Genomic DNA, 24,770 nt, shown 5'->3' with positions numbered 1-24,770 from the left:
GAAGTCCCATTAGAGGCTGACCTACACTAGGAGCTTCCTCCTATAGCTACTGGATTAGGGGCTTTGTATCAATATCAAAAACGTAGCAGCACCTATGATCAATACCACATGTCATTATTAAATTCTTAAAATCTCTGAATACAATTTTCAAGTCTCTGGGCAAAAATCAAACTATATTCCTGAAGGAAAAATATACAATAAGTTTGTAAGTGAATCCACTCATTCATACACAATCCCCTTCAAACTCCCAGATAAACACGCACACAGGCATATTCAGACATGTACACACACCCATCCACACTTCCACACACCCTGTGGGGCACTTCCATCTAACACCAAAAATGCTTGCCTCACTGAGGCTTATCAAGTTTATACTTTTATTATACTCTGAATAGAGGTGATATTTAAAGAGCAGAGAAAATGACTATACAAAGGATTTATAGAACATTCATTTACATACTGGATATATTCTTTACAATATAAGAAAAGTAAAAATATCCACTACTAGGTAAGGCAGAGAAGGAGACACAGTGAGGTCTCTGATGCCGAGAATACACACGGAGACCCTTAAATGCGGTGTGACTTAACACGTTTACAGGTTAACACTGGAGGAATACAGCATAGGTTAATGAGCAGGTTAACAGGCTCTGGCTATGAGGCTATGATGCAAGTGGGGTGCAGTCCTGTACACAATCCAGCACAGTACCCCTGTGCCCATGGGCACCCCAGATGCCTGGGGATGTTTCTTTCCTGCCTGCCCAGAGCCAGTGTTGGTGGTGGGGCTGCCCAAGGTCTGAGCACAAAGTTCATGGACTTGTCTTGTTCCATTTTATGCTTATGTAACACACTGTTGTTCCAGCTCCTCAGAAACCAGGAAACTCGATTCCTTTCATTCCTTACTCCAGAGGGAGCCGGTTGCTGGGAGGAACTTTCCTTGACCACTGAGAGTGAAAGGCTCAGCTGCCAGTCAGTTTAAAAACCAAATGTCATGGCTTGCATGATCTGGACAGGGACAGCCAGGGGTGGGAGAAGGTCCCTCTGTGGCTGGGGCAGCTGATGCTCCTAAGTCCAGAACCCCTCGTGAGCCCTTTCTTCCTCCGTCAGAAGGGTAAGGGACCTGGCCTGCAGTCTCTGGGTCAGACTTGTGGACCAGCATCTCAGGAGAAGGCTCCTCTGGGGGCCAGCACAAACCTCTGCTCCTCTTCGCTGAGTTCTGCTGTGAATGAAAAACTGAAATGCTGGAGGCCCCGGCACATTCTCCTTGGCCGTGCCGCCACGTGTCAGAGAAGAGGGCCCACAAGGACCAAGGCAAACATCTGGCACAGAAACGAGGCACTTGTGTTGGTGCATCAATAGGAGCTAAACAGTGGACTCACCCACCTGCTTTCACACACACACACTCACACACACAAACAGTGCCCACTGGATTCGGTGGATCCCACCTCTGCTATTGCTAACTGTCTCTGCCCCACTTTAGAAACAAAGAATCCACAGAGCACATTTTCAAACACTAGCGTGATGACTGCCGCGGTGATTCCTGGTGTTTGAAGAGCTGGTACTTGATTTGGGAAGCGGAGGAGATGGACAGTTCTTCGGGGATGGAGAGCCACGGCGTGAACGTCTGGGGCGATGGGAAGGAGATGAGGGCTTTATGACGACGTTGCCCAGCTCTGTCTCTTGCTCTGGGGAGCCTGCAAGACCACTGGCTTCTCCCAAACCTCTGACCACTGACAGATTCAGGTGGACAGACCTCCACTTAGCAACATGCACATCAGCATAAACAGCATGCCTGATTTGGTGCCCAAGATGATACAGAAGAGCTGGGAACCAGTGTAGAGCAACCTCCCCTTGCTCAGGTGCCAGAACACATGGATGCCAACGGGAGACGATAGGCGGGGTGGAGACAGACGAGCACTCCCGCAGGTCAACAGTTCTGGGCCCCAAGACGGCCGAGGACAGCGATACAGAGCAAGCCTGAGTCTCAAACTAATCATGTCCCACCCCTCAAGGCCTTCCTCCCTAGAAAGGCTGTATGTGCAGCCAGGAAACCACACGTGGATGGTCAAGTGTTTGGAAGGCTGCTTGTGGAAACCAAATATGGATGGTCAAGCGTTTAGAAGGCTGCTTGAGGCAAAGCCAGTTTTGGCAGCCACCCTCGGGCAATGACAGCTGAGAGCATGGCCAAGAGTCCATACTGCACTCCTGGTACATCTGCCGGGGTAGACGCTTGTCTTAGAACCCTGACCTTGGCAGACGGCAGCACGTAGACACCAGTACAGCATAACAAAGGTAAGCTGTTATCATAAATAACTTGGCAAAAGTAAAATATAAATTATATGGAAACGGGGCTTTTCTCCTATCTTCTCACTTTTCCCTCTCATGGCCCAGTGTGCCATTCAGACCTGGTATGTGAGCGGAGGTGGGGAGCTGTCCCCACGCTTGGGCTCTGGCCTCGCCGTGACCAATGTGACCTTTCTTGTCCTCGCCGCCCATCACATCATCCCCTCGCCCACGATGCCATAGTGCTCCAGGAGGGCCTGACCTGCACGAACCTTCAACCAACATGCATCCCCTTCTCAGGTTAATCAATATCTCCACTGTGGGAGGACAGAGGCCCTGGCGTGTCCACTGGCCAGGAACACTCTGACATGGCAGTGACGAGGCACTCAGGGCCACGGGGAGCAGGCTGGGCTCCCCTCCTTCCCATAAATAAACACCAGAGTGCGAGGAACAGGGGTCCCCACGTCTCCTTGAATAGTTCTTTCCCGAGCAGGGACTGGATGGGCATACCTGATGTCCAACTTCCTCTGCCCAGAAAGCACTGGGCTACAGAAGTGCATCCATGAGCTGTGCCCCTCAACTGAGGCCACAGGCGGCAAGGTTGTTTGTTCTCATGTTTCAAAAATCGGAGGAGCCCCTTTCCCTCCTAATGCTGGACTACCAGGGTCACATCGGCCCCTCTGGAGTCTCTGGGCTGTGAGGGCTCATATCTTCTTAGGGGAGCCGATCATGACCTTTGACACGAAGTTGACAATGGCGCTGGCCGGCTGCTCAGGGTCATGCTCTGCAAACAGGTGGCACACGTTGTCCGTGGCACTGCCCTGCTTCCGGGCCACAAATCCAAAGACTCTGCAACAGGAAAGGTGGGTTAGCATGCCAGCCGAGGCCCATCCCTCCCACAGGGTGCACGCCTCTGCTTCTTCCCTCACCATCGTTGCCTCTAACCACCACCTCTCCAAAATCTTGGGGCAATATCCCCTGCCAGACACCTGCCCGTATATCCCCTCCACGCCGGCAGGAAGATGCTGTGCCCAGACTTCACAGGGGAGGAACCTAAGGAGCAGGGCTGGGAGGGCAATGAGACTGGGACCTGAACTTAAGACTTGGGTCTAGCCTGGCTGGAACCCTCCAGACCCGTCAGCTCCTGGGCACCAGTCCCGAGAATCTGGGGAGGACCCTTGCTTCACCACAGGAGCTGCCTGTTCCCTCCTCACACCATCAGAGCAGACGAGCGCAGACAGGCACAGACACCTGCAGACGCCAGCACCCCAGCCTCGGTTCCTGGGGTTGGGGGGGGCTCTGCCTAGATGCCCACACTCCCAGCCACTGGGGCTGGAGGATGAAGGGTGCTAAAAACACACCAGGGGCTCCCTCCCCATGCCACATATGTGCAGGAGAGGAAACTGTTTAAAAGAACAGCACAATCTATTTTTTCTGAATAAGCTTTCGTGAGCCCCAAACAACACAATAACTACCATTATCCAAACCCAAATCCCTGGATTATCCCTTATCTAAGGTCCTTCTTTTCCTTCTCAGAGAAATGAAGGATGTTTTTATCTGAGCTGAGTGGTTTCCACCCCACAGGAGGGACAGGCCAATGGCACTCAAGTGACCCTCCGGGGCAGCAAACCCCATGTATGGGGAGCGCATTTGGTCCTAAGAGCCAGAGCTGGGGTGGCCTGGGGGTACTGCCCCTTCTGGGGAACTGGGCAGGGGGCCTAGCACTTTATCAGATGCCAAGACAAAGCTACAAACACAAACTTGGAATCCCAGGAGAGGGCTCCTGCAGTGAGACATTTGTGGTCATCAAATTTAGGTGACACAGACATGGCCACCTGTGGGGGTGTAGACAGCTCTGGGGGATCTGAGGTTACATGGGCAGCAGGGCTGGGGTCTCCCTCTGGTCTGGGAAGCACTGACACCTACTGCACCCACGTGGCCCTCCCTCCTAACACACCAACCCCCTCCTCAACTGCCGGAAACGCCATGCAATCTGCTTCATGCTATTTATACCCTATTTTATGGGTCAAATGGAAGTTTTGCTCATTCAGAGAAGAGTAAACAAAAAAGTTAACCCTTGGCAGGCCCTTTCTGCATAAAAAGAACACTTTGGAGATCTGCAGTGGAGTGAGTGTCAACTGAGAGAGGACAAAGGCAGGCTGGCAACGTACCTCGAGCAAGGGCCGTCTGTGACCCACCTTGCAAATCAGAACAAGAGAAGAGTCACGTTAATTTCTTTATTAACTTAAAAAGCCAAAGAAGCACATGCATCGCTTAGTAGGGATACGGGCATCTTACTTTCTGTCCTGTGGATCCAGTGCACAGAAGATCACGCTGCTCACAGGGTAGTGTCTCCGGAAGAAGAGCCTGCAGGGACACAGGGGAGCACAAGCCCGTCACTGGGGTCTTGCAGTGACAGTGCTGCCCTAGGAGGGCCCCCCCATGAGGTTTAGCAGGGGCAGAAGTCTATTTTATGCTTTTACTGGTCATCTGGAGAAAAGAGTAGAGTGTACATTTGCTAGAAATCAGCCGACATATGAAGCTGGGCGCTTGGGAAGGAGCAAGTTTTGGGGTGAACGCAAGTACCGTGAAGAGCAAAACGGAGAAATTGCATCAAACTGAGTGAGTCCTGGCCTTCCTGCCTTCATCCCAGGAAACCACCAACTATCTACAGCCTTAGATGACTGCCTGTGAAAAGGGCTTCAGTATATAGCCCGCCATTCTCCTGCAAGAGGAGCCCAGTCACCCCCATAAGGGATCTACTGGCCTGCTGTAAACTGTGCACATTAAATTCACTGGGAGGTGCTGCTAACACCAGGCCAGTACAGCCTCTGGGGGAACCATCAGAGGACCCTTCTGTACTGGTCCCAGCCCCTGTCACTCGTCCTTTGCTTCGTGGCCAGCCCTCCCTGCTCCTCTGAGCTGGCCAGCCCTGTGTTCCCCACTCCAGCTGGACAAGTGCCCCCTCCTCCTGAGGGAGGTGGTGTCCCCAGAGGCCAGCATAAGAGAAAGGCATGAGCGGAGCCAGGCACCTTTCCATGGGGGATCCTGAGGACACAGGATCAGGATCAGCTGTACAGGCATGTTCCATCTGGCAAAAAGCAAGCTCCTGAGCGCTGCAGGCACAGCCCATCCTCAGGGTTTTGTAAGCACATGGGGAAACCAGAGGTACACAAAGAGCACACCAGTAGCAGACGAAAATAGAGGCTGCAAAGGAAGAAGCCATGCTGTCCCGCCTGATCCTGTGTCCACACTTCGGCCGAGCCAGGCTCACAGATTGTGTCTATTTCATTCGAGTTGCAAACATTCCGAGACGGTTACCTTAGTGCAGCTTGAAATGTGAGGGAACTGAGTGCAAGGCATGCGGAGCCCGCTGCGCGGACCACTTGGGTCAAGAGGGAAGCGAGGACCCCAATTTGAGCGGCAGAACTCACACCCCACCCCATACTTCCCGCCTATTTTATCCTGAGAGCAGTGGTTCAGAGCCCCTCCCAAGCCTGGGGCTAGCTCTGGAGCAGGGGCCATGCTGGGAAGAGCTCCTCGGGCACTGGTGTGGGCGCTGCCCTTCCAGCTGGCATGGAGACTGGTGGCACCCTACCCCTCGAAGCTCCTGCCACCACTCTGCTTTCAGCTGATTGGGCTCCTTCATTAACTACAGCAGGCTGTTTCCATTGCAAATAAAAAACTGCCTCTGTAATGCCTTTCATCCTGAGGTCAAAGGCTCTGTCCAGGCACCTAACCCTGCTCTGTGCTCAGGCTGGAGGTCCACAAGTGCCCCCTCTCCCTGAACCTCCGCTCACTTGGAACCCACTGAGCGACAGCTTGGCGGGAAGTCCCTGGAAACTGAAACAGCATCTACTGCCTAGATGTTCAAATGTTGCTAACTAAGATACAGTGCTATACAGTATCTAAATAATAGTTAATAATTATTAACATTTATTACTCTTTCATATTATATATATTATATAATTAACATGAACTGAATACTGAAATAATATCTAACAAGGTTACCCTCTTACCTGAAACAGGATAATAGTTATAACTTCTGTCATAACTGTTAGAAGTAATGACACTAAAGCAAAGATGAACAGAGTCTATCATAGCCACAGAGTGTTTTCACAGAAATGACTTAAAAGATGTTTGCATTTGCAGATTACACACACACTGTGTGTTTATCTAAGAGATACTCAAAGATCTATGTATCTTTCAAAAAATTTTACTGATTCTTTAAAAAAACAGCACGTGGGCCAAATGTTGATAGTTTATATACGTCTCTGGGGACATACCGAACATCAGGACAAAGCACAGACTGACCGGATCACTGATTCGTTCCTGAACCACAGAGCTCTGCCTGGGTGACCACCACACGTCCAGGGGCCTGAGCAGAGCCGGAGGAGGTCTAACCCCAGGTGAGGCCAGAAGCCTTGCCCGCCCACCCTGGCAGCCCAGCCGCTGTGCACACTCACTTCCTCTGGTTGTCCGTCAGGGTGATGCCCTGGGCCGACACCTTGAAGTGCACGACTGTGGACACAGGAGGTGGCTCCTGGACTAGGGTCATGCTCAGGGCCTTCTGGATGGCTTGGTGGCCCGTGAGGGACTCCATCTCCACGGAGTTCAGGTACCACACATTGCAGGCTGGAAGACACAGAGGAAAGCGGCGTTAATGCATCTGCTAGACTCAAGGGCCCTGGGGCTTATGAATGACGTGCATAAATTCGTGGCCAGGTGTATCTGAGGCAAGCGCCCTTTATTTCTAATTCCAAAGGTGTGGAGAGTGAGTGACTCAGAGACACACACACACCCAGCACTGGAGTCAAGGAGACTTTGCCCACTGGTCAGGATGCGTTTCCACCTCTGCTGAGTTATTTATATCTGGCATCCCTGGGGCGGTAGGGGCACTGGAGGCACCTCCTCAGTCTCAGTGTGGGCCTAGGTGGGACGAGAGCCCAACCACACCTGCAGTTAAGGAAACATCCCAAGAGGGGAGCGTGCCGTCTGGACCCTAAATATCCACCCTGCACGGAGTTCTAAAAGCACAGGCATCCAGAAAGAGCCGCTGAGAACAAATGACTTGCAGTGACTCAGAATACAGTGTGCAGGCAAAGAGCTGGGACAGCCTGTCCCATCCACACACTGCAGGGCACTGGGGGCTTGTCCACTGCCATCACCCCGTGGAGAGGCAAAGAGCTGATTGTGAATGAGGCTTTGTAAACAGCCTGAAGGCCTTTTGAGCCTAGCTCCCTGCATAAGTTAATGGGTTGTTGTGACCATGGGACATTCAGACTCTGCTTGAAGTTCAGTTGTGTAGGAGCCGTGACCTCGCCTGGCCACTCCCCAAGGATGTGTCCTCTCCAGGAACAGAGCCGCTCTCATTCCCCACTCTGCCAGATGTAGCTCTGAGAGTAAGTAGGGGTATCTCCACTCCATCTCTAAAGGCCTCTAGATATTCACTAAACAGAGGCAAAAGTGCTTTCCTGTGACTGGAACGATTAACCGGGCTGTGTCTTCCTTTGGGAGAGTCTCCCTGGAGGCCTGGCCACGAACTGGCTCCGCCTCCATCCCAACTTCTGAGACAGAGCAGCAGTCACACCTGTTGGCAGGTGTGCCGCCACGTGACCACAAAGGTGGGTAAAGAACAGAAATAAAGTACAGTGTCCCTGCTGTCAAGATGTAGGGCACCCACAAGAACCCTGTGGCTTGTCCACAGCCCTCTTAAGCTGGGGTTGCTAGGACTGCTTCTAATGCCGCAATAACGGCCTGGCCTGAAACTAATAAGCAATTACAGCAAGGCTGCAGGAATAAGGTGAATATACAAGTTAATCACTTCCCTAAGAACAAAAGGAATTTGGAATTAAAAACACAACCCTGATTTATATTAGCACCCCAAAAATGAAATAGGTATAAGTCTAATAAAATATTGTATGTACAAGATCTATATGAGGAAAAGTACAAAACGCCCACTAATAAAATCAAAGAACTAAACTAAATATTCCACATTCATGAATGGGAAAACTCAATATATAATTAAGATGTCAGTTCTCCCTCATTGTGATCTGCAGAGGCAATGAAATCCCCATCTAAATTGCAGCAACTTACTCTGTGGGTATGAACAAACCTACTCTAACGCTTATATGGAGAATGAAAGACCCAGGGAAGTCAACACAATATTGAAGAAGAACCAAATGAGAGGACTGATAATATTAATACTTGACTTTAAGACTTACTGTAAAATGTCAGTAATCAAGACAGTGTGGTATTGGTGAAATAATAAGACAAACAGATGAACAGAGGAATGAATAGAGAGTTCAGAAATAGACCCACATAAATATAGGCAGTTGATCTTTGATAAAGGAACAAAGGAGATACAATGCAGCAAAGACAGTCTTTTCCCACAAATGGTGCTGGAACAACTGGACACCCACATGCAAAAACAATCAATCTAGACACGGACCTTAAACCCACCACAAAAATTAACTCAAAATAGAAGGGACATAAGCGTACAGTGTAAGCTATAAAACTGTTATAAGACAGGAGAAAACTGAGACGACTTTGGTGATAACTTTCTAGACACAAAAGACACGATCCACGAAAAGAAGCATTGATAAACCGGGCTTCATTAAAATAAAAACCTTTTGCGCTGAGAGACACTGTCAAGAGGTTGAGAAGACAAGCTGCCTTCTAGGAGAAAGTATCTGCAAAAGACAAATCTCACAAAGAACCAAAATATACAAAGGACTCTTAAAATCTAACAATAAGAAAACAAATAACCCTATTGAAAAATGGACAAACAACCTTTACAGACACCTTACCAAAGAAGATATGAAGATGGCAGACAAGTACATGAAAGATGCTCCACGTCATAAGTCATTGGGAAGATGCAAATTCAAATGACAGTGAGATACCACTAACCACCTATTCTGAATGACCAAAATCCAGGACACTGACAACACCAACTGTTGGGAGGGTGTGGAGCAGGAGGGAGTCTCATGCATTGATGTGAGAATGCAAAATGGTGCAGCCACTTGGGAAGGCAGTTTGGTGGTTTCTCACAAAATAAACATACTCTTACCATATGATCCAGCAACTGTGCTCCTGGATACTTATCCAAAGGAGTTGACAATTACGTCCACATGAAAACCTGCATGTGGATGTTTATAGCAGTTTTATTCACAATTACCAAAATATATAAGCATTCAAGATGTCCTTCAGTGGGTGAATGGATAAAGTGTGGTATATCCAGACAATGGAATATTATTCAGCACTAAAAGCAAACAGCTCTCAGGCCCTAAAAGGACATGGAGGAATCTTAAATGCATACTACTAAGTGAAAGAATCCAACCTGAAAAGGCCCCACATACTGTATGATTCTAATCATATGACATTCTGAAAACGTGAAGCCACAGAGACAATAAAAGGATTGGTCTGCCAGGATTTGGGGAGGAGGGATGAGCAGGTGGGACACAGAGGATGTTTCGGGCAGTGAAACTATTCTGTGTGATACTACAATGGTGGATACATGTCATTAAACATTTGTCCAAATCCACGGGCTTCCCAGGTGGCGCTACTGGTAAAGAACCCATAGCCAATGCAGACATAAGAGACTCAGGTTCGAACCCCGGGTCCAAAAGATCCCCTGGAGGAGGGCATGACAACCACTCCAGTATTCTTGCCAGGGAGATCTCCATTGACAGGGGAGCCTGGCAGGCTAGAGTCCATGGGGTCTCAAGGAGTAGGGCACGAATGAAGCAACTCAGCACGCACGCATGGAACGTACACCAGGAGTGAACAGTAATGTTAACTATGGACTCCAGGTGACTGAGATGGGTCAACATAGGTTCATCAGCTCTAATAAATGTCCCACCTGCTGGAGGATGTTGTTAATTGAGAGAGGCTATGCATGTGTGTGGGGACGGGGGATATAAGAGAAACCTCTGCAGCACCTTCTATGAACCCAAAACTGTGCTGAAAAATAAAATCTATTAATAAGAAAAGAGTGCCCCCAGTAGCTCGCTGTCTGGGGGTTGGTGTCACCCTGGGTCAAACTGTGGACTCATTGATCACTTTACTATGTATCTGCTGGAGGGGCATGTTACCCACAGTCTATCTGACCATTTCCCCAAATGAAACACAGGTTATGACATTTATACCACTAAATTTGGTCTTGTTCAGCCTGTGGAGTCCTGGCCCTCCCGCCAGGACACTTGCCCCGTCACCCCCAGCCCAGTCCTCTGGTGGCTTCTACAGAAGGAAGCCTCCCCTGACACAGCAAGGAAAGGAACCCAGACTGCAGGCAAGAAAGGAATCCCATCTCTGCCCAGGAGCCAGTAGGAGAGGAAAACACAGCGAGGACTGACCTGCCCCTTGCTTCAGCAGCTCGGCCGCAGAGTTGGCCGCCGTTTGCTGAGGATTTTCGGCTATTTCCTCCAACGGATCTGCAGGAAGAAGGAGCGAGAAAATGCATGACAATGTGGATGCTCATGACCGCATCCCGGAGGGTGACAGGCAGGCTCTGCAGAGCTGGGCCTTCCTCCTGGCAACAACAGCTGCATCCAGAGAAGCCATCATCACACTTCAGGCAAAATCTGGGATGGGACAGGCCAGAAAATTACCCTTCTCATCTATGAATTAATTCATATGAACAATTACATTTTGAAACTAAGTCACATCTGCCTATATTTAAAATTAATCATCTTTCTGGAACATAATGCAATTATGTGAACTTGAGATGGCCTAGGAAAGCAGGGATATGTCTGATCATATGCTGTGGGTACTATTTTTAAAAACTCTTTTCCCGTGGATAGTTTGAAACAAATACAAAGGTAAAGAGAATAGTTCATCTAGCACCTAAAGTCAACAATATCAACAGTTTTCTGATTTTGTAGAATTATAAAAATGAAATGTAAATGACCTTACAGGTCTCTGAGTCCAAGCATTTTATACTTCTGAGCTATAGAATCTTTGCTCCACAAAAGCTTTTCACAAAGCCATGATATAAAGATATGAGCGGAGGCTGTAGGGGCAGTGGGCCACCTCTTCTTACCTGACCTGACTTATTCAGGGTTTACCCACAGACATGTGATAGAAAGGAAGTTTTGGTCTGATTTTTCTCACTGAATCTCTGTGGGTTCCAGCACCTTGTGAATGACCCCACACAGACAGCCAGAGCAGCCCTGGGGCCGCGGCAGCATACCTCTATCCGGAATGAGCAGTTTGCAGGGCAAAGCCAAGGGCGTAATGGAATGCTGACACACCAAAGCCGTCAGGCTCCCTGTGAATGGATGAACAGCAAACAGGAGTGAGCACAGCCCTAAATACTGCATTGCTCAGCCAATTCATCTACTGAAAGGAGGCTGCTGTAAAGCATGACATCTTATATTTTTAGCAACCTACATACTCAGTAACTGTGGGAATTTGTGCAAAGCTTCAATGAAGCAGCAAGTTCAGCAGACGGCGAAGGGGCAAGTAACAGGACTACAGATGATTCTCACCAAAGATATGCCATTGCCAATTTATAAAGAACAAGTCACACAGTCTGCTGATTCTGAGACTGCTCCCACTGGCACCACCGAATTGTCTCTGTAAGGTGATGCTTTGGTTTGCTCAAGCTCTGCCTGTGAGTGCATGCCATCTTTTGGACACGCCTGTAGGGTCAAGCATTGGAGAAGGAAATGGCAACCCACTCCAGTGTTCTTGCCTGGAGAATCCCAGGGACGGCGAAGCCTGGTGGGCTGCCATCTATGGGGTCGCAGAGAGTCGGACATGACTGAAGTGACTTAGCAGTAGCAACAGCAGTAGGTCAAAAATTATCCTTCTCACAGGGAATCTGGGCTTTTCTTGTGCCTGGTGGACTGCCAACCTTGTGCATACTTCTCTGCTCGCTTGCATGGACCATACCTAATGGAACCTGCATTTCCAATCCTAGCACGGTGCCTTTTATTTGCCTAGTTTTAAGAATGCTTTTAAGAACAATTTCATATCCAGTTTATTTTCGAAATGATAATTGAAGGATCTAAAAATGGGAATGAAAAGTAGATGATCTGAGTGAAACCCCAGCAGAGTGGTGGACCAACCAGAGGGAGCTCATGCTCATGGGTTCAGACACCATGTCAGGCGCTCAGCCACTTACCGAAATATGGTTCATTGGAGCACCCTTTCAACCTCACTCCTTTTGGGGTACACTCAATCAAAAAATGCCGAACAAGTTCATTGGCCAAATCTCCAGCTGTGGGGAGAGATTTGAAAGAGAGAAGAGCATTTTTAAAAATGAGAGCATGGGAGGATGAGGGAGCATGAAGGGGAATCTGGCCCCTGCAACAGGTAGGCTGCCAACAACCACTTCAGGAATAGCAGCTGGATTGCAGGACAGTGGCTGAGCACTGCCTGGATGGGCAGCTAGAACTCCCTCCAGTGACCATGGCCGGAGGTGGAGGGATCCTTGGGAAAGAGCCTCAGACATTCTGCAGAATTCCCAGTTATGGGAATGAGCAGCTAAGAACTGAGAACATGGACCTCCAGCTCCTTCACCTCCTAAGAAGCAGCATGATGTCCAAGAATGAATCACTGGAAAGAGCTGGAAGGGTGCCAGTCTTCTGAGTAAGATTTAGCCAGGAGTCAGGTACCCAAGCCCCTCCTGAAAGCAAGCCCTCTAGTCATATTGCTACTACACTGTGTTCGTGCCAGGCCACAAGCTCAAAAACAAAGTGCATCTTGAAAAACCACAGAATGGCAAACTGTCTGGTGGTGGAAAAGTACAAATAACAAACAGAAGAAAAAAGAAGTCACTGCTGTGCTAATGAACCCCGCAGACCTTCATGCTTGCTGTGTCTCTGTCCTACCTCCTTCAGCACCCTCCCTGAGAATGTGTCTCCATGGGAACGCATTTCCATGGGAATGTGTCTGCTGTAACTTCTAACATTTCTGATGGCCAGGTCTGCTAGAGGCAGGTTTGGGCCCCACACCTGGCCCACAGCAGGTTCCCTAATAATGCTTATTATAAACAACAGTGACAAAATATCAACATCAGTGTCAGCATTTCACAGGAGCAGTATAGCTGGTAGGAAAGGAAATGATCAGATTCCATAAAAGGCAGTACTGAATAAAAACGGGGAAACGAACATTTTGCCATTCAGCTGTGGGAGGAAAATGATCCATGGCTTCTAAACTGAAGGGAGACCCAGAGTGTGGTCTGGATGACGGTGGTGAGAAGTGACTCAGTGGGAAACCAGCTGTATAAGGGTTTGGAGAACAGCCCCCGCCACACGTCTGTCGCTGTTCTGTCTCCAGGGTACCAGGGGTGGCTGGTGACTTGCTGGGCTTTTTCCTGGTTTATTCAACTCTCCTCTCAGATCTGTCCTTACACTGTGAAATCCAAATGCCAGATCCCAGGGCTGGATGAAGACTTGGCAGCCAGATAAAATTTCACCAAGAGGATGCCAGCAACGCTGCATGTCCAGAAATCTGCTATTCTAAAATCCTCTATTTTCTTGCCTTCGCCTGAAGAGTGAGTCGATATTGACCTTAGAGGAGGATGTACACCTGGAGGTTAAGGATTATACACCACCACCTGTATTTCCAAAAAGATAACACATGCAGGAAGAAAAAGTTTTGGCCTAGTTTTGAAAGCTCCAGCTGAACACCAAGGGGGCAGAATCTGTGCTCATTCTGGTCACCCTTCCCTCACCCAGATGAGCCCAGGTACCCCAGCAAGAGTTATGTGACCTGCTCACATTCCAGCCCACAATCTCCATTTAGGGGAAAAGAATCTTTTCCCTTTCCTTAGAGTTTGTGGCATAGTTGGTAAAAAAAAAAAAAAAAGGCACAGAGGGCAGGATGAGATTAAAAAAAAAAGAATAAACCAGAAGCCATATATTAGGGGACAGAGGAAGGGAGAAAGTCCGTTGTTTTGTTGGGAACCGAGCTTGTCCCTGAGGCAGCAGTGAGAAAAGACCTGTTGATATTTTATTTGAATGGGTGGTTATCAGCATGAGCTCAGGAATTTTTTTAGACGGGTTTCCCAGGTGGCGTTAGTTAGATGAAGAACCTGCTTGCTAATGTAGGAAACATGTAAGAAACATGAGTTCTATCCTGGGTTGGGAAGATCCCCTGGAGGAGGAAATGGCAACCGACTCCAGTATTCTTGCTGGGAGAATTCCATGGACAGAGGAGCCTGGTGGGCTGCAGCCCACAGGGTTGCAGAGTCGGATACAACTGAGTGACTAACACTTTCACTTTCCACATTCCCTAGCTCAGGTCCTAGAGAAGAGTGATACTCTGATACCAAACAGCAAACCTAGAGATGAGATTTTGGTTTCTAGATACTATTGCCCAATATAAAAAACCAAGGATCTTTAGAGAAATGGCAGGAGCAGGAGAAGTACAAGGTAAGCCTAAAACACGCTTGCTTTCAGAAAGCTGGAGCACTCACGGGCTAATGGGGGTATGTCAGAAGGACAAGGGGTCACTGGAAGGGCCTTAACTAGTTGAAAAGGCCTTAGTAGTTAAATCCAGTATCCTTGAGAACCAAAAAGCCATGGTGGTGATGGATTATGAAACACAGCAAAGGGCACGTAGGGGCTTCCCCACAAGGCTGTCACCTGTGGTTGCATACATGCACGTCTGCTTCATAATAATGTTTACCTCTGCATGTAGGCATCGCAAACTCTTTTGTACCTGGTTATGTTCACGACTGAAAACATTAAAAAGGTCAGAAGAAGCCCTGCCTGCACTACACATTATTCAGCTAGAATCTGCCACCAGTGCAATGTTGGACAAGAGACGGAGGCAGTCTTTGTCCTTGTCCCTGAGAAGGGAGAGTCTCAAGACTTCAGGCTTGCACTGGCCTCATCTTCAATGCATCAAAATACTCTACAGGGTGTAGGAACAAGAACCGTGTATACTGTATGCCACCTTCTATGTAAGAGAAAAGAAAAATGCCTATTTGTGTACACCGAACAGATAGTGAGAAGACACAGGAATTTATTACAGATGTTTACCCACAGGAAGCAAGAGGGGACTGAGGTAGACAGGGCTGAAAATGGAAACCAAGACTCCTGATCAGAGGCCTTGCTTTATTGTTCTGTTATCTGAACAACGGGATGGGTCACCCATCAAAACAAGTTAAAAAAAGAAAAAGGAAATTTATAAATAATTAACCTTCCCTCTTGAGCTAGGACAGTACTTACTAAAATACACCCTAAAATACACACTAAAATTTAATAAATAAAAATTTATTTATTAAAAAAATACATACTAAGAAAAAAACCTATGAGTGCTGTTGCAAGTCATCCACCACCTCATGAGAACGAAGGGAACTGACAGGCGAGGCCCCGCTGAGCAGAGCAGGACCCACCTTTCTTATTCATCTGCAGGACAGAGGGCGGAGGTGTGGCCACCTTCATGGCCAGGCCGTAGGCGCCTCGGAAGGAGTGGCTGTCCCTGACGATGAATGATCCGGGCTCCTTGTCCTTCAGCATGGCGATGGCTGCAGAGGGGAACAGACAGACGTGAGTGTCTGCGGGGGACGCCACGGCCTGACTCCACTTACAGCCGTGACAAGGGTAAGGGAAACTGCAATGACCAGAAGTTCCGTGGGGGCCTGTTTTATTTTACAGGGTGGCCCATCTGTTCAGATCACAAAGGTGCTGCCTTCACACGCAATTCCCATTAACCTCACAGCATCTTAGAAGCCCAAATGAGGACCCCACCTGACAGCCCAGGAAACCAAGGACCACTGGTTCCAGCCAGACCAGGTCTCCGCACACAGTGGGCGGAGCAGGAAGTCGGGCAGGGCTGCCACTTGGTCCCCAGCGTGGCCCTGCCCTACAGCTCCCTGCGTGGCATTTTTCTTAGAGATTTTAGAACGTGCTCTTTCAACTTTCCATAGGAGGAAAGAAATTTCCAGTCATACCTTCTGAAGACTGTGGATGTACTCCCAAAGTTACTGAATATTTAATAAAGTCCCAAGGTTTGGCCCAGGGGATAGCCGTAGATGGCCCTCCGTCCCGTGGCTCTGAGGCAGCGGTGGCAACTGTGGCCAGCTGTTTCCAGTCTGGACGAGGCTGTGAACCCCTATTTGATGTGGCCAGTGAGGGCCATGAAATGCACCTGGCGCTGCACCTGCCATCTGCCCCAGGGAGGCTGGAGCACAGGTAGCCCTAATATCGCTCCCCTTGAAGCTCAAAGTCCGGCCTCCCAGGTCCTGGGCTCAGGATACAGGAAGAAAGAGGCATGGGTTAGCATCACAGTATCCTCAAGTTGATGCGGCCCAGACACCAGTGAGAATTTTCTCCAGTAACCAGAACACCTCTCAAGATTTCTTTTGTACATTTTACAAAAAGAAAACTAGGGATTTAAAGTATAAAGCACTGCACAATTATAGCCATGGAATTGCCACCTTTCTGTAGAGCCCAGGGCCCTGTCTGGAGTAGAGTGGGCCGGACATTAACCCAGGAGAGGCTGGAAGCACCGTCAGCAACAGGAAATAACCCCAGAGAGCCCCCTGTTCCAGGCCCTCTGTGTTCCCTGACTCCAGCCCCACCCCTACAACATGGCATTTGCTTGGCTGCAGACAAAACAGGCAGTTTCTTCTACACCTTCTTCCATGCACTGCCCCAGCCCGTGGCAGGACAGGCCCCAAGCACGAGCTTATGCGCATGGTGGGGAAGAAGCGGAGGAAAGCACACCTTCTCTAAGGGGACCCCAGGGGTGCAAGCCTGACACGTGGAGCCACAGCCCACCTGCTGCTCTGGTACCCATCCCCCCTCCCAAGACGGGTGGGGAACAGACACCAGGGACCCAGGCCGATGCAGCAGGTCTTGTCTCATAGCATGTTTTCTGATTATGGGGGCTGAACACATGTTATTTTTTTAAAGTAGGGGAAAGATCACTTACAGAAGTTATATTTTTCAATTGTGATAACCTCACCAGAGGCTTTTCTTTGTCATGATTTTACTTCACTGTGGTACAAAGAAGTGCCCTAGCCTCGTGGGCAGCAGACTTCTGGGTGGCGGAGAGAAGGCTGGCTCCTCTCTGGCCCATTCTACCCTCTCAGGCCTCCCCTCTCCACCCATCACCAGGCCACCTGGGCACAAGAGAGCCTGAGGGCCATGCTGGACTCATTGTTTCTGAAACAGAAATGAACCCTTGCTGAGGCTGTGAGAACGAGCTAGTGTACCTCCAGGGGCAAGGCCAGGTCTGCCATGTGGCTGCAGGGGCAGCAGCCACATCCTTACCACCTCTCTCCCTGCAGCTGGAGCTTTCAAGGATGCTGGAGCAGAGACCAGAGAGCACAGCTGGTACAGTCATACTTCATTTCTACTTTAGGCTTTCCCTGGTGGTACAGTGGATACAAATCCGCCTGCTGATGCAGGGGACATGGGTTCGACCCTGGTCTGGGAAGTTTCCACATGTCGCACTTGGAGCAACTAAGCCTGTGAACCCACAACTACCGAGCCCAAGTACTGCAAGTACTGAAGCCTGAGCACCCAGAGTCTGTACTCTGCAATAAGAGAAGCCACCACAATGAGAAGCCCATGCACCACCACAATGAAAAGTTGCCCTGGCTCGCTGTAACGAGAGAAAGCCTACAGAAAGCAACGAAGACCCAGTGCAGACAGATATAAATAAATTTAAAAAATTTTTTCTGCTTTACTTTGGAGCCCCTTTTCTCCTGAGGTTTTTATGTTCACTTTTAAAAAAACTCCCAAGGAACTAACCTTTCCATAGTAATATGTGAACAGTTGTGCCCCAAAACAGGCAATAGGTTTTCTGCCCCTCCTGCATCTCCCTGAAATTTCATCACAGTTTTGCCAGAAAATGGCACATCCCAGCAGTTACAACAAAACCCACAAGAGGCTCTCTTCCATTTGGAGAAGTTGGCACACCCACCAGAGCATACATTTGTGTAGGTGTTGTCCGCACAAAATATCCAGAAAATAGAAGAGGTTCCACTTTTGGAGTTCAACTGGAAAAATCAATGCCCCATGTACATATTAGCTATTTTGAGATGGGGTCCACCCCAAAGAAATATTTTTAAATGTGTGGCTAAGGTGGCTTAGACAGTAAAGAATCCACCTGCAGTGCGGGAGACCTGGGTTGGATCTCTGGGTTGGGAAGATCCCCTGGAGGAGGGCATGGCAACCCATTCCAGTAGTCTTGCCTGGAGAATCCCATGGACAGAGGAGCCTGGCGGGCTACAGTCCATGGGGTCGCAAAGAGTCGGACATAACTGAGCAACTAAGCACAGCAAGATTAGTCCAATGACAACAATAACTCCTACTGCCTAGCAGATGCCAACAAGGGAGGTTCCCTCCACCCAGAGTCTCTCCCCCACAACCTATGAGGCAGGTTGTGCCATGCCTGTCTTGCAGGACCCACCAGGCACACTCCAACCAAGCCTGCCTCTTCATTCAGAGAAGCAGACAGTCCAGCCCAGCCTCCACCCTGGTCTGAAAGACTGAGCCGCTGGAGTAGGATGGTCTGTTTAGAATTCTCTAGAACAAGGTCCTCAACAAGCACTCTCAGGGTCTGTTGGGCTGGACGAGACACTGAGCACCAGCGCTAAGGCCCACAGTCAGGGGGGTTCTTGCAACCAGAGCAGGGAGGGGCCGGGAACGGAGCATCTGGCCACGCTAGAGCCTGAAACGTGGTGAGTGCACACAGCACAAAGGCCAGTTCTGGGACTCAGAAGCCTCTCGGGCCAAGAGGGCTCCCCCCACACGACACGACAATGGGTCCATTGAGCTCATGGGAAGAAAGGCACATTCTTACCATTTTTACTATCTGCCTAATTGAGTATAAGAATTTCTATGAAAAAGCTGGACAGCGCTGTTTTCCAGGCATTTAACTATTCACATCCAGGCATTTCTGAGGAATTCCCCAGGAGAGCAGTTCTTAGTTTCTTCCCCAAGTTGAGATCCCAGCACAGAGTGGCAATTCACCATGCGTTTAGCACGCCTGGCCGCTGGAACACCCGCCATCCCCTTTCTCAGTCCAGCACCCCCAGCCACCCATCCCAGGGAACCTCCTTCCTGGGCATCCTGATCAGCGTCTGCCAGCCCCCCTAGCCAGTTCCATGTCATCCTCTCCGAGAGAGGCCTGGGAGTGATGAGCCCACAGGCGGCTGTGTCATCACCTCAGGGAGGGCAACAGCACCTTGCAGGGACTTCAGGAATTTCTGCTGAAGGAGTGAGTGCTGTTTGCCGAAGGGCCTGTCCCAGAGGGACCACCACCAATGGCATGCCAGCTTCCTTCTGGGACATCTCTTACATTCATGTTCTAGTAAAAAGTGACATGCAACTTAGCTGCTCAAGAGTATTAACAATTTCTCATATTCGCCAGCTGTCTTAAGACTGAATTGCACACCCAGAGTCACTGCTGTGTGTGTGAGAGCTGGGCTAAGGCTGCTGGCAGTTCTGTCCTTCCGATGTGGCACAGGCAGGTATGCCCATTAATAGGAAAGACAATTCTTCCCCGTGACTTCCCCGAGGCTGGGGCCCGTGACATCTCATCACAATCTGCGGCCACTGCGGGCAACACCGGCCAGACCTTGGCTGGTGGAAGCCACCAGAAATTACACCCCAACACTGGAATGATCATGGCTGGTGCCCTTCCTGGCTGGCTCCCTCCCTAGGAATGATGTTTTACAATAAAAACTAAAAGGTTGCAGCCTTTCCACCAAAGTGGGTAATGAAGTGCAGACCTTGCTCTAACTCATCCATCCCCAGGTGATGCCTCCCTGATGCTCCCACCCCAGACACAGGGTCCTCATCCGGCCCACGCACCTTGCTCTCTGGAGATGTCCGCCTTGTACCAGAACTTGGATGTGTCCTGAACAAAGTTAACAGACACGTGCTTATCACCTGGATTATCTGCAAAACAAAATTTAAAAACAGTAACTATGAAGGGCGTTTTTTTATTGCAACCTCTCACCGCAAGGGGACCTAGAAGTTCAAAGTCCCACCCCAGGTGAGAGCGCTCTATTTAACTACAGGGGAGAAGCCTGACATGGAGCAGGGAGTGCCTGTTTGATAACAGAAAACACGACAGCAGGATGCCTCCACGATCGGGCACCCCATTTCACCCACACCTAGTCACAAAAGACAGGAAGCACGCAGAGCAAGGCTGACGTCCCTTACTCCTATCAGTGTCTAATTCTTTCTTCTACACTTGAAACATGAGATAATTAAATTGCAAATGTATGTTTAATTTTTTTTTTAATTACTATTACAGAACACTGACTCCAAGTGAAAGGGAAAAAAATAGAACCACCGTGGATGTCGGCATTTTTTGCTGTTGAACAAAATCTAACGTGAATAATGCAGAAGCACGTGCGTGCTCAATCATGTCTGACCCTGCGACTCTATGGACAATAGTCCACCAAGTTCTTCTGTCCATGGGATTCTCCAGGCAAGGATACTGGAGCAGGTTGCCATTTCCTCTTCCAGGGAATCTTTCCAACTCAGGGATCGAACCCACGTCTCTTATGTCGCCTGCACTGGGAAGAGGGTTCTTTACCACTAAGGTCACCTGGCAAGCCCAGGTGAATTAAGAGGCAGCTCTAGATTGGAATTTTCCTTTGGGCTAGGCTGAGATTCCCTGGGGGCTCAGTCAGTAAAGAATCTGCCTGCAATGTGGGACATGTAGGTTTGATCCCTGGGTTGGAAAGATCTCCTAGAGGAAGGCATGGCAACCCATGCCAGTATTTTTGCCTGGAGAATTCCATGGACAGAGGGGCCTGGCAGGCTACAGTCCACGGGGTCACAAAATCGGACACGACTGAGTAACTAACTTTATGTTTATTGCAGTGAGATAGAAAAGCCCCCTTGAAGGCTATGGATTCTTCTCTCAAGGCGCTCAGCCCAGTAACAGCACTGGTGCTCACTGGGCAGGCCAAGCCATAACCCCAGGGTGCTTCCCTGTCCGAGTGCAGGCTTGAACACAAGGATGGGCCCCCTACCCATGGAGATGCACCTACCTGGGGAAGGTGCTGCCCCCTCGGCAGCCTTGGAAAAGTCCGGGATGATGTTTGGAAAAGGGATGCTCATGGTACTCCCGCTGTGAGGACTGGAGAAGCCGCTGGAGGATGGCGAGACGGAGCCAAAAGACCGATCTCCCTCTGAGGTCCGCTTCTTCTCGGGAAGGGGCGGCTGCCCGGGCAGAGTCAGTCCTGGGCCCTGCAGGACCGGACTGTGGTGGCCACTGTGTCCAGGCGCCACCGTGAGAAAGCTGTGGGACAGGAAGCTGTTGTCGGCAGCCTCAGCTGCTGTCAGTGGATTGCCAGGGGCCTGGGCTGCTCCATGGGAATTGGCCAGCAAGGCCCCAGGGTCCTCCCCGGCGGGGAGCCCACCTCCCGCCATGGAGGCAGTGCTGAAGCTCAGGAAGGCCTGGCTGCTCGGGGGACCCAGAGCTTCCGGCGGCTCCGCCAGGGACAGGTCAGGGCTGTGGAAGGATGTCTGGAGGTCGGCAGGTGCGAAGTGGGGCCGCACGGGGCCATCCTTGCCAGGCCGGCTGCCTCCCAGGAGGGTCAGCGTGGACTTGGGGCTGGTCTCCACCCACTGGTGCTCAGCTGAGGAAGGGCTGTTCAAAAGACAAACGGCGAGACAATGACATATCCAGAGAGAATTAGCATTGGTTAATTAGGGGAATTAGTCTAATTAGCCTGGGAATTAGCATCAGTTCCTACATGACAGGGATGAGAGGCGGGGTACTGAGGTTCCCCTTGCAGCAGCGTGGGGATTCCCAAACATCAGAACTCAGGCCCTGCTTCTCCAGCCTCCCACCTGACCATTCACCCCAGATGCTCAGTCCACAACCTCGGGGAGGGGAGGTGGCCCTCCCTGCCTCTACAGCCTGCGTGCCTCTTCCTTCCCACTCTGACCTGGCAAAGTCCCCTCTTCTCTTTAGTTCAAGCTGGAGCTCCACTGTGTCCTGACTTTGAAGCCCTCCCTGCCAGTGTCCCTGTGAGCACAGGGATTAGCGGTGTCCTTCCTCTGGTCCCACCACACAGGCACCACCCATGTATCTGCTTAAACCCCCTCCCCCTGGGTTCCTCTTCCCCATGCCCAACATCCTCACACAGTCAATTTTCAATAAGTGCTTGCAGGACCACCGGCCAATTAAGGATATCAGTAAGAACACAAGAGATTACCATATCAGAAATGGGAAATTCCAACAGTAAGAATACTGGGGGAGGTTCAAGAAGGAGGGGACATAGGTATATCTACAGCTTATTCATGTTGATGTTTGGCAGAAACCAACACAATACTGTAAAGCAATTATCCTTCAATTAAAAATGAATAAGCTTAATTGTAAAAAATATTGGAAACTATATTTAGAAATATAGAAAGACAAGTAACATGTATATCTCACTAGCAAACACATATTTGCTGTGTGTGTAATGTTAAGTCCTGATACACAATGTGCCCCTTTTTCTGTAGAGAAATGAGGTGGGATTCAGGATGGTAACTGTAGAGCAATGTGCCCACAAGTAAAACACTAAGAAATGATTCCTACCCTGAGCATGTGAATTTGCACAAGGGCAGTCCTTTGTGAAGCAGAAATAGGACATTTCTCTTTGTCCATGCGCCCCCACACCCCAGGCTTTCCCAAACACTAACACAAATTCCTTTTTTTTCCCCTGAGAGCAGTGCATTCTGCCTGCCCTCCCCACCCCCAACCTGCAGCCCTGGGCAGGCCCGCTCCTAGCCTGACCGCTGCACCCCTTTTTCCAGCCTCAGCTCAGACAGTGCCTTCACAGTCCTTAACTGGCTGCTGCTCCTTGAGCACCCCACCTGCTAAAGTGAAGGTGGACAGAGGAGTTTTTATTTTGACTGCATTTTTGAAGACTGATGGCTGTCAGTGCACAAGGCGGCCCGGTGTTGTGTGGAGGACGAGACCCCTGCCCCTCTCTTCCCTCTGTGGTGTTCAGGCTGGGGTCTGTAAGAGCAGCCTGTGTTTGGTTCAATGGCCACCTTACCTCCCTCTCCGCTGGCTGGGGCTGTTCCCGGAAATGGTGCAGGAGGACGTGAATGCCCGCTGGAAGGAGGGCGCCGTGGGCATGTCGGCCCGGAGCATCGTGGGTTTGGGTCCAACAGGGCTCTCTGACATCCCCACAGAATGACTGAGAATCTCAGGGCAGCCTCGGGGTTCTGGAGCAAGGAAACATGAGAGACTATAAGCAGCAGTGCCACTTGCGACGCTTTCTGCTGCAGAAGGAGGCGACCTGACTCCACCAAGTGCAGCCTCCTCTTTCCCAGCACATTTCCAAAGGAGAAATAGCTGGCTGGCCCCTGCAGCTGTCAACACATACTCATGAGTATCATCAGTGAGTAAGCTGAGGGCCAGTTAGTCTGATACACTTACCGCCCCGTTGAGATAAACCATTTCTCACTCTAGAAACAGCAAGGTCTCCCTGCAAACCAAAGAAAGTGCAAACCAGCGGCTGTGGGGTGGGTGGGCAACTGATGTCTTGTGCTTTCAGCTAACACTTTCCTCTGCTAACAGAGCCCTGCCTGCAGTGTCTTCACTCCCAGGAGGTGCAAAGACCACCTGGCCTGACTCTTTTCAAGGGGGATGAGAAGCCAAACACCAGGAAACCCTGCCTGACACCTACAAACCCCAGGCAACTTCACATGTTCCACTGACAAGATGTCCACCCTGCTTACAGTCTAGCATCATTACTATTTCAGGGTATTTTAAAAAATCTGCAAAATATCATCCATCATAGTCCATCCACCTATCTATCCATTCATCCATCCGTTCAGCCATCCATTCATCCAACCATCTAACATCTATCTATCAATTTATCTATAATTTCTGGACACAATATAAAATATTTATTTAAAAAAACTGAACAGGCATTCCAGGTAACAAAACAAAAACATAAAAAACACAACAAAAAATAAAAGAAAAAAAAGGAAAAGAAAACACACCCACAGGTAATACAAACATTGGCGTTAAAAGGCACAGATTTTAAATGGGAAGCTCCAGTGGCTTAGTGGTAAAGAATTCACTTGCCAATGCAAGAGATGCCAGAGACACAGGTTCAGTCCCCGGGTTGGGAAGATCCCCTGGAGGAGGAAATAGCAGCCCACTCCAGTATTTTTGCCTAGAGAATCCCATGGACAGAGGAGCCTTGTGGGCTACAGTCCATGAAGTCACTAAGAGTCTGATACGACCGACTAAGCAACCCAGCACCAAACTGAAAATGTTTCAGAAAATATAAGACAAGAGAGAATTTCACCAGAGACCTGGAGTCCATTAAGAATAATCAAACGGAAAACCTAAAACTTAAAAACACCATTAATACAATTAAGCCTTACTTAGGTCAATGATTGTATCAGCAGACTAGAGACAGCAGAAATGATGACTGGTCCAGAGGAAAATATCCAGCCTGAAGCCATGAGAGGAAAAGAATGGAAAATACAGAAAAGAGGAGAAAGACATGTGAGATATGATGAAAAATTCTAACACATATAATTGGAATTTAAGAA

At 49.5% G+C, this 24,770-nt stretch overlaps 1 protein-coding gene across 1 annotated transcript in view; it reads right to left on the bottom strand.

Moving 5' to 3' along the window:
• Nucleotides 1-368: 368 nt before the first annotated feature.
• TNS3 (tensin 3) overlaps nucleotides 369-24,770 on the bottom strand; it is a 185,372-nt gene continuing 160,970 nt past the window's right edge. Inside the window, exons 22-32 of the mRNA XM_052638481.1 lie at nucleotides 23,255-23,426; nucleotides 21,254-21,855; nucleotides 20,061-20,147; nucleotides 15,629-15,760; nucleotides 12,407-12,502; nucleotides 11,471-11,548; nucleotides 10,635-10,712; nucleotides 6,747-6,915; nucleotides 4,579-4,647; nucleotides 4,452-4,478; nucleotides 369-3,129 (exon numbers count right to left, since the gene is read on the bottom strand). Coding sequence (XP_052494441.1) covers nucleotides 2,985-3,129; nucleotides 4,452-4,478; nucleotides 4,579-4,647; nucleotides 6,747-6,915; nucleotides 10,635-10,712; nucleotides 11,471-11,548; nucleotides 12,407-12,502; nucleotides 15,629-15,760; nucleotides 20,061-20,147; nucleotides 21,254-21,855; nucleotides 23,255-23,426 — 1,655 coding nt within the window. The 3' untranslated portion in view covers nucleotides 369-2,984. The remainder of the gene's footprint in view (nucleotides 3,130-4,451; nucleotides 4,479-4,578; nucleotides 4,648-6,746; nucleotides 6,916-10,634; nucleotides 10,713-11,470; nucleotides 11,549-12,406; nucleotides 12,503-15,628; nucleotides 15,761-20,060; nucleotides 20,148-21,253; nucleotides 21,856-23,254; nucleotides 23,427-24,770) is intronic.

Source organism: Budorcas taxicolor, chromosome 4 (assembly GCF_023091745.1).
Source record: "Budorcas taxicolor isolate Tak-1 chromosome 4, Takin1.1, whole genome shotgun sequence".
Classification (NCBI taxonomy): domain Eukaryota; kingdom Metazoa; phylum Chordata; class Mammalia; order Artiodactyla; family Bovidae; genus Budorcas; species Budorcas taxicolor.
The sequence above is the reverse complement of the archived record's forward strand: the minus strand, read 5'-3'. Positions and strand labels throughout refer to the sequence as shown.